This window comes from Sinocyclocheilus rhinocerous, unplaced genomic scaffold, assembly GCF_001515625.1.
Source record: "Sinocyclocheilus rhinocerous isolate Xijiao unplaced genomic scaffold, SAMN03320098_v1.1 scaffold541, whole genome shotgun sequence".
NCBI classification, from domain to species: Eukaryota; Metazoa; Chordata; class Actinopteri; order Cypriniformes; family Cyprinidae; genus Sinocyclocheilus; species Sinocyclocheilus rhinocerous.
In genome coordinates this window covers 1,740,414-1,752,044 of record NW_015658519.1, presented here as the reverse complement: position 1 = coordinate 1,752,044, position 11,631 = coordinate 1,740,414, and the positions used below count along the sequence as shown (strand labels likewise).

General features: G+C 38.0%; 2 protein-coding genes across 6 annotated transcripts in view; one reads left to right on the top strand and one right to left on the bottom strand.

Moving 5' to 3' along the window:
* ctdsplb (CTD (carboxy-terminal domain, RNA polymerase II, polypeptide A) small phosphatase-like b) overlaps window positions 1–3,393 on the bottom strand; it is a 23,667-nt gene extending 20,274 nt beyond the window's left edge. The window contains exon 1 of one of the 3 annotated variants that reach the window (XM_016530923.1): window positions 2,653–3,393. In XM_016530923.1, the coding sequence (XP_016386409.1) occupies window positions 2,653–2,728 (76 nt within the window). In that variant the 5' untranslated portion in view covers window positions 2,729–3,393. The remainder of the gene's footprint in view (window positions 1–2,652) is intronic. The other 2 variants (XM_016530920.1, XM_016530922.1) reach the window with 2 other exon arrangements.
* Window positions 3,394–4,968: 1,575 nt separating this feature from the next.
* The window catches only part of LOC107722653 (protein-cysteine N-palmitoyltransferase HHAT-like protein), an 8,098-nt gene continuing 1,435 nt past the window's right edge, over window positions 4,969–11,631 (top strand). For 2 of the 3 annotated variants that reach the window (XM_016531112.1, XM_016531111.1), the window contains exons 1-12: window positions 4,969–5,124; window positions 6,929–7,041; window positions 7,524–7,591; window positions 7,893–8,006; window positions 8,503–8,523; window positions 8,905–9,099; window positions 9,572–9,781; window positions 9,980–10,151; window positions 10,278–10,422; window positions 10,535–10,570; window positions 10,697–10,898; window positions 11,077–11,221. In XM_016531112.1, coding sequence (XP_016386598.1) covers window positions 6,936–7,041; window positions 7,524–7,591; window positions 7,893–8,006; window positions 8,503–8,523; window positions 8,905–9,099; window positions 9,572–9,781; window positions 9,980–10,151; window positions 10,278–10,422; window positions 10,535–10,570; window positions 10,697–10,898; window positions 11,077–11,221 — 1,414 coding nt within the window. In that variant the 5' untranslated portion in view covers window positions 4,969–5,124; window positions 6,929–6,935. The remainder of the gene's footprint in view (window positions 5,125–6,928; window positions 7,042–7,523; window positions 7,592–7,892; window positions 8,007–8,502; window positions 8,524–8,904; window positions 9,100–9,571; window positions 9,782–9,979; window positions 10,152–10,277; window positions 10,423–10,534; window positions 10,571–10,696; window positions 10,899–11,076; window positions 11,222–11,631) is intronic. The other variant, XM_016531113.1, reaches the window with a different exon arrangement.

The following is an 11,631-nucleotide window of genomic DNA, read 5'->3' as shown; positions in this document are numbered from 1 at the left end:
ACCATTTTAAGGGACAGAGGCTATTTTCCCCTCGTTCCTGAAGCTTCAGTGACGACTTCAGAGGCATTGGGAGAGGGGGAATATTTGAGGGAGAGAGGGAAGAGGAGAGGAGGGGCAGCAGCAGGGGAGGAGGAGCTAAGAAAATGAACAGCCTATGAGAGCCGTGCATTCCTCTCCCGCCCCTTTAGCCATCTCAAAGCTTCAGCCAAACATCTCATGCTTTTCTCTGCAATACTTTACACCCAAATTAAGTACAATAAAAACCTTATGCCCTATCAAATGCATCACAAATTATGTCAACTGGAAAGATTCTGCTGACATTTACAACTTAAAGTGGACTTTCAATAGTTTTGATGGAGAAAGCAGCTTCTAAATATGTATTATGAGCTGTAATTTTCTTTTCTAAGGAGTGGATCATTTTTCATAAGTGGGAGGACAGCAGCTTGGCTTCACTCAGGAATACTGTAGGAGTTGACGTGTCAGAAAGCATGTACAGCATCATGCTTTGAGGTGTAAAAACACATATCTTGATATCTACTGACTAGCCCGTCTGTGCAATTCCACAACAGAGACCTAAACACAAACGGCAAAAACACACATCTGTCTGTAATCTAGTTTTTATTTAAATGCCTTTACCACAAATAAAGAGCAAAAATATAGACTACAAAAGCACTCAATGAGCAACTAGTTGTTATATAAACTATTTCCATATGCACTCCAAATAAGTAAAGGAATAAAATGCAGTGAAGTACAGGGAGTTTTACATAATTGTGGACAGAATGCAAAAAAGATCCCTGTCAGGCAACGGGCCAGAGACATTGATCACTGCGGCGGACTCACTCAGATGCCATCAGAGCTGAAGGCATGAGAAGATGCAGCTGCCTTAAAAAAAATCCTGTAATTACTACTGACTTTAATTACTTCTGGCTTAATATTAATCTACATGTTGGAAAGACTCATTAATGGCTTTGAAGAGGGAGGCCTGGTCTGGATGAGATCAAGGCAGTATATGTAAGGCATTTAAAGTGTTGCCTAATAGGCCATCAAGAGCACAAGGACCATTTTAGACGGTTCAGCTTTATTCGGTGCTGTTTTGAGAGGGCAGCTGTTGAAGAGCTTCTCTACTCAGCCACCCAGAGGTCAAAGGTAAAGCCCTGGAAGTGCTCCATCCAAATACCGGCTGTCAGAGCCGGACATCCTCAGATGGGCAGCCAGAGGCAGCCCTGCAAAACTGCCTTCATAGCTGCATATCTCTGCAGCAGAGACAGATGAACTCATTTTTCATTTTTTTCCAATCTTCATTTATAATATTTAGATATTTAAGGCAGGATACTATAGGCACACCTATTGTTTTTTCATGCATTAGTCAAATTTTTTTTATAGCTATTTTGCTTTCATAGCTCTTTTTTGGGGGGGGGAGAAAGGAAACATCCTAAATACATTGTTTATTAAAAAAATATATCTAATTTATTATACTTTATCTATTTGTGTTTGTAGATTTCAATTGCAATACATATTTTTAAATGTTGTTTTCTCAATATTACTTTTTTCTCATGCACTGAGCCAGAAATATTTCGTTTCACTTTAGTTACACCAAACTTTCCAGTTTTATTCCTATCAATATACTTACGTATTTTTTACTGAGGTTTTTGTTCTTATATCATTTGCCTAATTTATAGAACACTTAATTCCTAAAAACATGGTGAAAATGTCTTCTTTTCTGGCTGTTGACAGTATTTTCTGATTTATGGAGTGATTAAAAGAAAAAGAAAAAAACACTCTGTAAAAACCAATCTGTAATAAAAAAATATATACGTCAACAGAATAAACCAAGAATTTTGAACCTGATTTTATCCAGTGTTCAGATTTATTTTCTGGATTTTTATGCAAATTAGTGCAAACATAATTACACAGTGCCTTATTTTCATAACATTTCAGAAAACATAAACATAACATTTCAGAAAACTTGGTGTTATCTATTAGTTAAAATGTGTGCCCTATTCACCTGTGGTGTCTTGCTGAAATATATATATATGAATTTCCACGCATTCATTGTTAAATGTTCGTTTACCTCCTAACGTCCTAAAGCATCACATAACTGACTTGTCTGTTGAGTAAAAAAAATGTAGGCAACTAAATAGCATACCTACTTAACTATTCCTGTTGCTGACTGGACTGAAAAAAAGAACAAATCAAAGTCCACTGCTTCTTAAAACACACTAAATAAAACATGCGCCCTTTTAAAGCACTCTACTTATGCAATTCTTCCTGAGCACTTCTGCCTCGTGACAGAAAGAAACATGTTTACGTTGGTCTCCATCCACATCACGGGCGACCGACGCTGACAGAGCCCAAAACTTTCAGTCTCCAGCAGTTTACATTGCGCCTTTACGACGACTCCGTTATATAAACACACACACACTCGGTCATCGTTCTGCATCAACAATAACACACTGTCATATAAAGGCATATTAAAAGTTAACAAAAAACGCCTTATTCTCACTTCTGTTAGTGCAAACAGTAATGGAATGCCTAAAATGTTTCTTGTCCGCGGACTCAGGCTCGCAGCCCGCTCGTTTAAAATGGTGGGTAAATTAAAGCTAACAAAACGCGCAACGGCAAGCAACTTCAACACACAAAAACACCTCTCACCTTTCTCAGCATTTGACGAGAGTATCTCCTCCTCCTTGGGGTTCGTAACCTGCGTTATTATGGACGTGTTGTCCATGGAAACGAGATGTTAGCTCCTTTTTCCTGCGAGTTCTGGCCGTGTCCGTGTCTCAGCTTGTGCTAACAGCTAGTCGAGTTAATGGCAGATCTCCAGCCAGCAGCAGACTGCTGTCGCTCAAGCTAGCGTGGGCGAACGGACTGCACCCGACCACTAATCTTTGCGTTTTGTTGCATTAAAATACGCGTCGCGGACACACATTTGATCAATCAGTCCGTTCGGATGCGCATAACAAAAATCAGTCGCGCCAGCGCCGAATGGCTAACAAGTAGTTGGAGGCTGGGTTGCTAATATAAGATAGCGTTAGCGAGCTGACCATGAAACCTCAAAATGTTAGTTAGTCTGAATAAATGACCCGCGTGATGTCTGAACGCTTGCGTCTAAACTCCTGGAGCTATAGCGGAGAACGCCGACATCTGCGCGCTTAAACGATCGTCAAAAACTGCCTCTTCATGTTTTCCCGTGTTTTCTGATCTCTGCTTCCAATATGGAGACGGCGAGTGTTTGATATTCACGAGATAGAGCTGAGGAACAGCAGGAGGAGGTATTTTCTGGGAACCCCCTCCCTCGTATTAAAAATAAAAGCACGGCCGGGGAGCACGCAGTCGCCCAATGACAGGAGTCCGTACAAAGTTGACTGATTCCTTCATCAACGCCTTGGAACTCGACTGTGGAGCTGCGATATTTAATCACAAGTCAAAAGAAAATACACGAACCTTTGGTCTGGTTTATAGTTTTCAGCTCTGGTTCGTAATCATAAGAATGAAATGGGAAAATAATACAGTAAGAGAAGAAAAATAGTGAGATTCATGGGAGTAGCTTACTATATTGATTGTTTTGATTTCTTCCTATTGTTGTTTAATTTATATTGAGCAGCTTTAATATGCGAATAAGTAGTGAAATTCTACGCAATTTATAGTAAAGAAATGGGTATGGAATGTAAATAGGCATCCGAACCACACAAAATCCAGTAAAAAAAAATTACCTGAGCTTGTATTCCAAAGCGGAAGCAGGCTATATTTCTGCTTCCCTATGCGCAGTTAATTTCACAACATCGCATCGCATGTCTCCATCTGCTGTTCAAAGATATTGTTGCAGTTTTGTAAATAAATAAATTCTTTCAAAGTTTTTGTTTCCCATGATCTCTGTCTCTCCATGCTATGTTAATGATATGAGATTAATAAACAAATAATTAAATAAATAAACAAACAATCGGGTCTGTATTTTATGCTGTGCCAGTAGGTGAATTCAATAGAAGAGCAAAACCTAAAGGGTATTAAGAACACACATGAAACATTTTCAAGCATTTCCACGTTAACCAGTGCATTTTGTGTTTTCGTTTTTATTATATTTAAGTGTAAACCGATGAACCTATAAGGTATGTAACATTTATTTATTGTTTCGTAATTATAGTTATTATAATGTAGGCCTATATTTTACAGTCTCGAATCTTTGCTGCGAACTTTCTTCTTCTGTGTGCATTTAGGCATTTTACACACTGTTTCAAATTGTGGGGCTGTAATCAATATTTGTATCAGAGCAAATTGCATATAGAAGCACATTTTAAAATATCCAGGTGAGTTGTCACCTGTTTTTTCCCCCCAAAATTTAATTTTTCCAGAAATTCGACTTTCTATTAGTGTAATTCAGGTCCAATTTGACATAACCAAGAATAACAGAATCATACTGAGGGAGAAAATAATGACTTGCTGATGATAATTTAAAGTGTTTTGAGAAGTGTGCATAATATAGATAATAACAAAGGATGATAGGTTATAGGCTATTTGATTGACTATATCAGTCTTGCTTTTCCTTTTATGCATTATAGCCCACAGTTGGAAAATTGCTACAGTGAAAGAATTTTTTTTTAATGCTTTTTAAATACGTCAATTATGCCAATTGGCTGTATTTATTTGTTCAAAAATACAGTAAAACGTCTTTGAAAAATATTTAAAAGCATTAAATATTATAAACTTTTGGCCGCAAGAGTATTGCCAATGGCTGAAGTAAACAGATGGTTCATCTTCATTGGATTACACAAGGGACTGCTTCAAGACAGTACAGTACATCTACACAAGGATCAGAAGATGACAAAAGAAGGGATTTCTCCTGCCACCTGTACCATGAAGCGCTCGTTCTTGAATTTGTGCGCCTTTTTGATGGACAGTTCTGGTGCCACCCCTCTGCAGTTTCAGTCCGTATTATAAATACACTCTCTACACCCCTCCCGCAACATCCACACCAGCCACTGCTGCCTTTCACAGTGCACCATCGGCACTGGGAAACCGGGACGGATGTATTAGGAGAAGCCCCTACTCACCCCCCTTTTTCTTTTCTTTTCTTTTTCAATTTTGTGGGGGTTGACATCTGTCTTCAAACATCTGAGCGGCTGTGAGGTTAGTACTGAGCAAGTGCACTTCCTTTTGAATTACTGTACTTACTGTACACGGTGCTGTAAACAGATAGAGTCCCACGGATCATGCGGCGTGTGGGCGTTCAGAGCTGTGCAACATCATTTACATTTAATGGGACTTCAGATATGCGTGCAGCTATATTAATTAGTTGAGACAAATACTCCGATTTTAATTGAGCAGGTACACGCATGGTTTCTTAATGAATTCAATGTTAAAAGGAAATTGATTTGGGAATTCAGTCCTCGGTTTTTCACACTCCTGAAGGATCTCCTGATGTGTGGGAGATCGCATTGCGCTGCAGCTGCCGCACTGGACCATGAGCAACTGCTCGGGCTAAAATAGGAAGAGGTTGTACGGCGCAGCTGACTGTGCTGTTTCTGAGGAGCCGTGAAAAGAGGCACTCCCATTTAAGTCACTGACTTACAGTCTTGTCTTCTGAGAAGTAGATTGGGTGTCAACCCAAAATGTTTTTGTTGTTTTATTCGTTTTAGTTTTGTTATATCTGTATCCTATTGTAATTGGATTGTGATTGCCTATAGGCGGAGGCTGCATCGTCTTGGTGTTGACGTATAATTTGTGGAAAAAATAAAAATAATAAAAAAATAAAAATTGTGTTTCTTATACATCATTGATGATCGATGTGTGTGAACTTCACAATAATTATTGTAATTAGTATGGAGTGTCTTCCCTGATCGAAAACAGCGTTTACATTTCCTTTTACTGTTGGCACTTTGCAGAGAGGCTACATGATTTAATACAGTATAGTTTACAGCAGACACAGTTACAAACATCATTATATTGTTATTTCACTGTAACGAACGAACTGCACAAATAAATGGTACATTAACATTTAAAAGGCTCACATATAGCTAAGTTAACATGTTTTTGCTGTACCATTTACACTAAAGTTTTAAAGCATTACAGAGCACCACTCCTTTATAAATTGGATTTTGCAAACTAGTTATGCAAGAAAAACTTGATTCTGGGTGCCAAAACCCGAAATGACAATAGTGCCTCTTGACTAGGCTATAGTGTAGTTGCAGTTGTAGTGACCGTGAATAATAACTAACACGATATTAATAAAAAAAAAAACATGACATTTTGATTCTAGCACTTTATTACATTTATCTGCTAAAATCGTAACTTTTTCAATTTAAACTCAAGTTCAAATTTGTAACGTCATTAATATTAATAGTAACGTCACAAAAGTCTCCTGTGATTGGACAGTTATTTTCCCGCTGATATCATTAGGTGAAAATTTCGCCGGTTTCTTCTCCGGCCGCTGTTGCTTCACAGTATTACCGTGGAAATGTTTATTTTCTTACAGCTTTAGAGCTAAACTTTGTAACTAAACCGCAAATATACCTTTTAAAGTATTAATATAGTGTACTTTTGACCTGGTTATAAAGTACCCAAAAGAAGAGAAGTAGTGAGTGACGTTTGACCTGTAACGGCCGTTAGTGAGTATTTATTTTATTTATTTATTTAGTCATTTAGCAGACGCTTTTATCCAAGTATGATATATGATTGAGTATGAGCGCGAGGCTAATAAAAGTACTGTACAACACGGACAAATATTAAAGTAAAAACGAAATTAGGATTTGACATCCTAATAAATCACTGTTTTATGGACATTTGACATCAAATAGTAAAATCAACCGTTAACAAGCTTGTGGAGGTATTTGTATCTGTACGTTTTCGTTGTATTTATTTATTTCCTGCAGTGGTCAATGGTTAATTTTAGTATAGAGTGTAACAGGATTTTAATGTTAAGACTTCTCTTCAGGTTAACCATGGGGATCAAGACAGCCCTTCCCAAGACTGAGCTGTACCTCTACACTGCTGTCCTCTCTCTTGCGCTCTTATGGGCAGGCAGCTGGATCATTGAGGCCTCCAGTGGTACACTTTATTTTTATCTCTCGCTTTTTCTTTCTACATTAAAATCACAGAATTATGTTCACATCAATCATTAATGCCCTAGAATACAACGACTAAAGGTGCATTTGCTTTTGTTCATTGTAAATCAGAGCACTGTAGTATTATTGTTTCTGTGTGGGCAGACTGTTTTGCTTATTGACATCCGAGCTGGTACTGGAGCAAACTAGCCATGTCCTGCCTCTACCTTTTTAAAGATCACATATTGATTATGTCTACTTTTCGGTTTGGTTTATACACAGGAACATCAGTTTAGACCAGGCTCTACCAGGTAGTCCTACATTGATAACCCTCAACAACCCCTGACTCTCATAATCTCAAAATATATTTGAGAGTCTGGATTATCACAGAGAAGCCTCTGAATATGAAAGCTGGCTAAATTTATTTTATGTAATGCTATTCGGTTTTGCTCTGGAGCTCTGGAACTTTTCTTTTTTTATTTGCAGAGAATGTTAACAGAAAGGCATTTAGGGAGAATGTGAAACCAGGATGGCACTACTTTGGCAGAAAAATGGCAAGTATATTAGATCCTCTACTGCTGTAAACATATTTAAAAGCCACCTCAAGACATATTTGTTTGATGAGGCCTTCACTATTTTTAATGACCAGTAGGTTTGAGCAGATGTATTTGTGGTGTTTATTTTTTTATTATATTTTTTGAACTTGTACGGCATTTTGGTACACTCGGTTCTTGGGGTTGCTACGTGCTTTATAAATAAGTTTTGATTTGATGTATATTACATAAATGACTCTGTTTAATCATATTCTGACTCTGATTAATCACTTTCTGTGACTGATATTCTCTGTCTCTTCAGGATGTGTCAGATTTTGAATGGGTAATGTGGTTTACCACTTTCCGCAACCATATCCTGTTTGCCCTCTCCGGTCATGTGATCTTTGCTAAGATCTGCTCAATGCTGTCTCCAAAGGTACTGTATGGGGTTATTCACCTTATGCTCAATGATCAAGTCATTTAAGATTTAAGAGTGATAATATTTTGCTATTGATATTTTATGTGAGTGTTTTGTGAATAATATTGCATGATTTTATGTATGGACTGAGTCTGAATAATCAATAAAAGTAAAAAAAAACATTCACAAAAACACATTTTGATATTAACCATGCATGTGTTAAAGTCAATGCTGTCTCCAAAGGTACTGTATGGGGTTATTCACCTTATGCTCAATGATCAAGTCATTTAAGATTTAAGAGTGATAATATTTTGCTATTGATATTTTATGTGAGTGTTTTGTGAATAATATTGCATGATTTTATGTATGGACTAAGTCTGAACAATCAATAAAAGTAAAAAAAAACATTCACAAAAACACATTTTGATATTAACCATGCATGTGTTAAATGATCTAATTTGAATGTTGTGTGAAATGTTACATGCTTTCGTGTTTCTGTCTGCTGTCCAAGAAGACTGGTATAGATTTATTCAAGGTAACTCTGAAAGTACTTGCCATTACAATTTTTGTTTGGATCATACTAACTGACTAACTAATACAAGTAGTGCTACAACTCAAGCTAATACTGGACTTATTTTGTCATTTCTAACACTAGAAACAGTAGCTCCTTAAAAAGTCCAAAAAATCCATTCAGTGTTGTATGTGACAACTGGATTACATAAATGTGCCTTTTCAGAAGAAATTTTCTTCCTAACCCGGCTACAACTCAAGCTAATACTGGACTTATTTTGTCATTTCTAACACTAGAAACAGTAGCTCCTTAAAAAGTCCAAAAAATCCATTCAGTATTGTTGTATGTGACAGCTGGATTACATAAATGTGCCTTTTCAGAAGAAATTTTCTTCCTAACCCACAGAACAGATCTTTGATCTATATGCTGTATGGATCTCTGGCTGTGCTGATTACTATGGGATGGACATACATCACTCTCATCCTGTCTCACTGCATCATCCTCTACAGTGTGGCCCTTGTCAAGAGGAAGTGGCTCTGCTTTGTGGCTGGACTTACCAGCCTGGCAACTTTCAAAATGGAGCCCTTTAACACCTGGCAGGTGAGAAGGTCCATAGGCAGTGAATGATCATTTCTTTAGTATGATTTACAGTTATTGAATTTAACTGAATCAACACTGAACTGACTTGAGCTGAATAATGGCACTATTGTCTGTAGAGCTGCTTTACAGCAGAACTTGAATTTCTCTCATATTTGAAGTTTGCATCATTGATTTTATTATTTTCCTGTTTACTACTGTGAAGCTGCTTTGAAATAATCAGTATTGTGTAAAGTGCTATAAACACAGTAGTACTTTAAAAACCTAAAGTTGTGAAAGAATCACATATATTCATAATGTGGGTTTTCTTACAGCAGTTTGAATATTGTTTGTGTTGTTGTTAACCCCTTATATAACATCTTTTCCCCCACAGTCTAACCACAAGTCCCCCTGTCGTACAGGTGTCCATGTGCATGTACAGACACATTTAGTTTTGTCATTTTGATGTTCTGATAATTTGTCTGTTTTGATGCAGGAAGGCTTTGCGACAGGCTCTTTTGATCTCCAAGATGTCCTGTTCTATGGAGGCTGTGGCTTCTCCATTATGCGCTGTATGAGCTTTGCCCTAGAGAACTGTGAGAAGAAAGATGGCAACTACAGTTTCCTGGATCTGATCAAGTACAACTTCTACCTCCCCTTCTTCTTCTTTGGACCTGTCATGACCTTTGATCGATTCCACGAGCAGGTGAGTCCTGTATTTTGAGAATGTCACAACATCCTAACATTTTTCTCAAGAAAACAAGCATTTTAAAAGTCCAGTTTATGGAATCGTATAATAGTTTATATAAAACATAATCTATAAAATACAATAAATAATTGTTATAGTGTTGATAATGTCACTCTGGTTAGGTATGCACTGTAATGATCTCTCTAATATTCTCAGGCTAACAACCCTAACTTGACTCGTAAAGAAAGAGAGATGTGGAACATCACCATTCATGCTTTGGTGCACCTTGGGGCTATTTTGGTGGTGGATGTCTTCTTCCATTTCTTGTACATTTTGACCATCCCTAACGATTTGAAGCTTTTGAAGCAACTGTCTGACTGGCCTCTGGGTCAGTACATAACTAGAAAAAACAGTAGACTTTTAGAAATGATGTTACAAGTAGTTTCTAATTATTTGTAAGTACAATTTCATTTGTTTACTATCAGTAGTCGGTCTGAATTTTTTTGCTATTCAGCTGGCTTGGCATACTCCAATCTGGTGTATGACTGGGTGAAGTCAGCCGTCCTGTTTGGTGTCATTAATACGGTATCCAGACTGGACCATCTTGACCCTCCTCAGCCTCCTAAATGCATCACAATGCTCTATGTCTTCGCTGAAACGTAAGCATAGTCATTAACAGAAGAGAAAAGAAAGAGTATGTTTTTGGAGGCAGTTGATGGCTGTGTAACCAGATCACATGTTTACAGTTTCTTCTGACATTGACTTTTTTAGGCACTTTGACAGAGGAATCAATGACTGGCTGTGCAAGTGAGCAAATAACCAATTCTATCTGTGTATCATCACGTATCATTTTTTAAAATATATATTTCTATAATAATCATATACTCAGGAAAAACATTCAACTTTACATGTATCTCCTGTTCTTTGTTAAAGATATGTCTATGACTATATCGGAGAAAACCATGATGCCATCTTCAAGGAGCTTCTTGCAACCATTTGCACCTTTGCTGTCACAACTCTGTGGCTTGGACCCTGTGAGCTGGTTTACATCTGGTCTTTCTTTAACTGCTTTGGCCTGAACTTTGAACTGTGGGTGGCTAAATTATTTTCTCTGCCACCATTCTCCACCATTGAGGTAAGATCCCAAAGACGTTCAGTTGTGAGGGATTTGAGCATTTGGGTTTTGAATCATTACACTACCAATTGATTGTCTTTCAGTATTGCATCATGCCTGATTAGCCTACATTTCACTGATATGAAAATAACAGCATTCGCTTACTCTGAGTAATAATGTCAAATAAAATTTTTTCCAGCGGAATCTTATGTCTGAGGCAATGTCACGTCGAATCAGGGGTTTGTTCAACGCTGTTAACTTCTGGCAAATTGTCCTGTACAACGTCCTGGCGCTGAACAGTCTGGATTTTGCTCAGCTAGTTACTAAGAGACTGCTTCTTAAAGGTAAGTGTTTTGTTTTAGACCAGGGGTGTCAAACTCAATTCCTGGAGGGCCGCAGCCCTGCAGAATTTAGTTCCAACCCTGCTCCAACACACATACCATGTCGGTTTTCAAATAAGCCTGAAGGACTTGATTATCTGGATCAGGTGCATTTAATTAGGGTTGAAACTAAACTCTGCAGCAGTAGCGGTTTTTGGCACGGGCGAACGGGGCAGCCGCCCGGGGCGGCATTTTTTCATGATACATGGGGGGCGGCACAAGCAGAAAAAAAATTAAAAATCCTCTGCGCCGCCGCCGATTTTCTATAGATTTTCTATTATCTATCATTTCACTGTGTGGGGAATTGGCAAATTGGCGCCCCTGCTTGCTGAGAAGGTGCCGTGCACAGAAGCTGTGTGAGAAGGGGAAAGGGG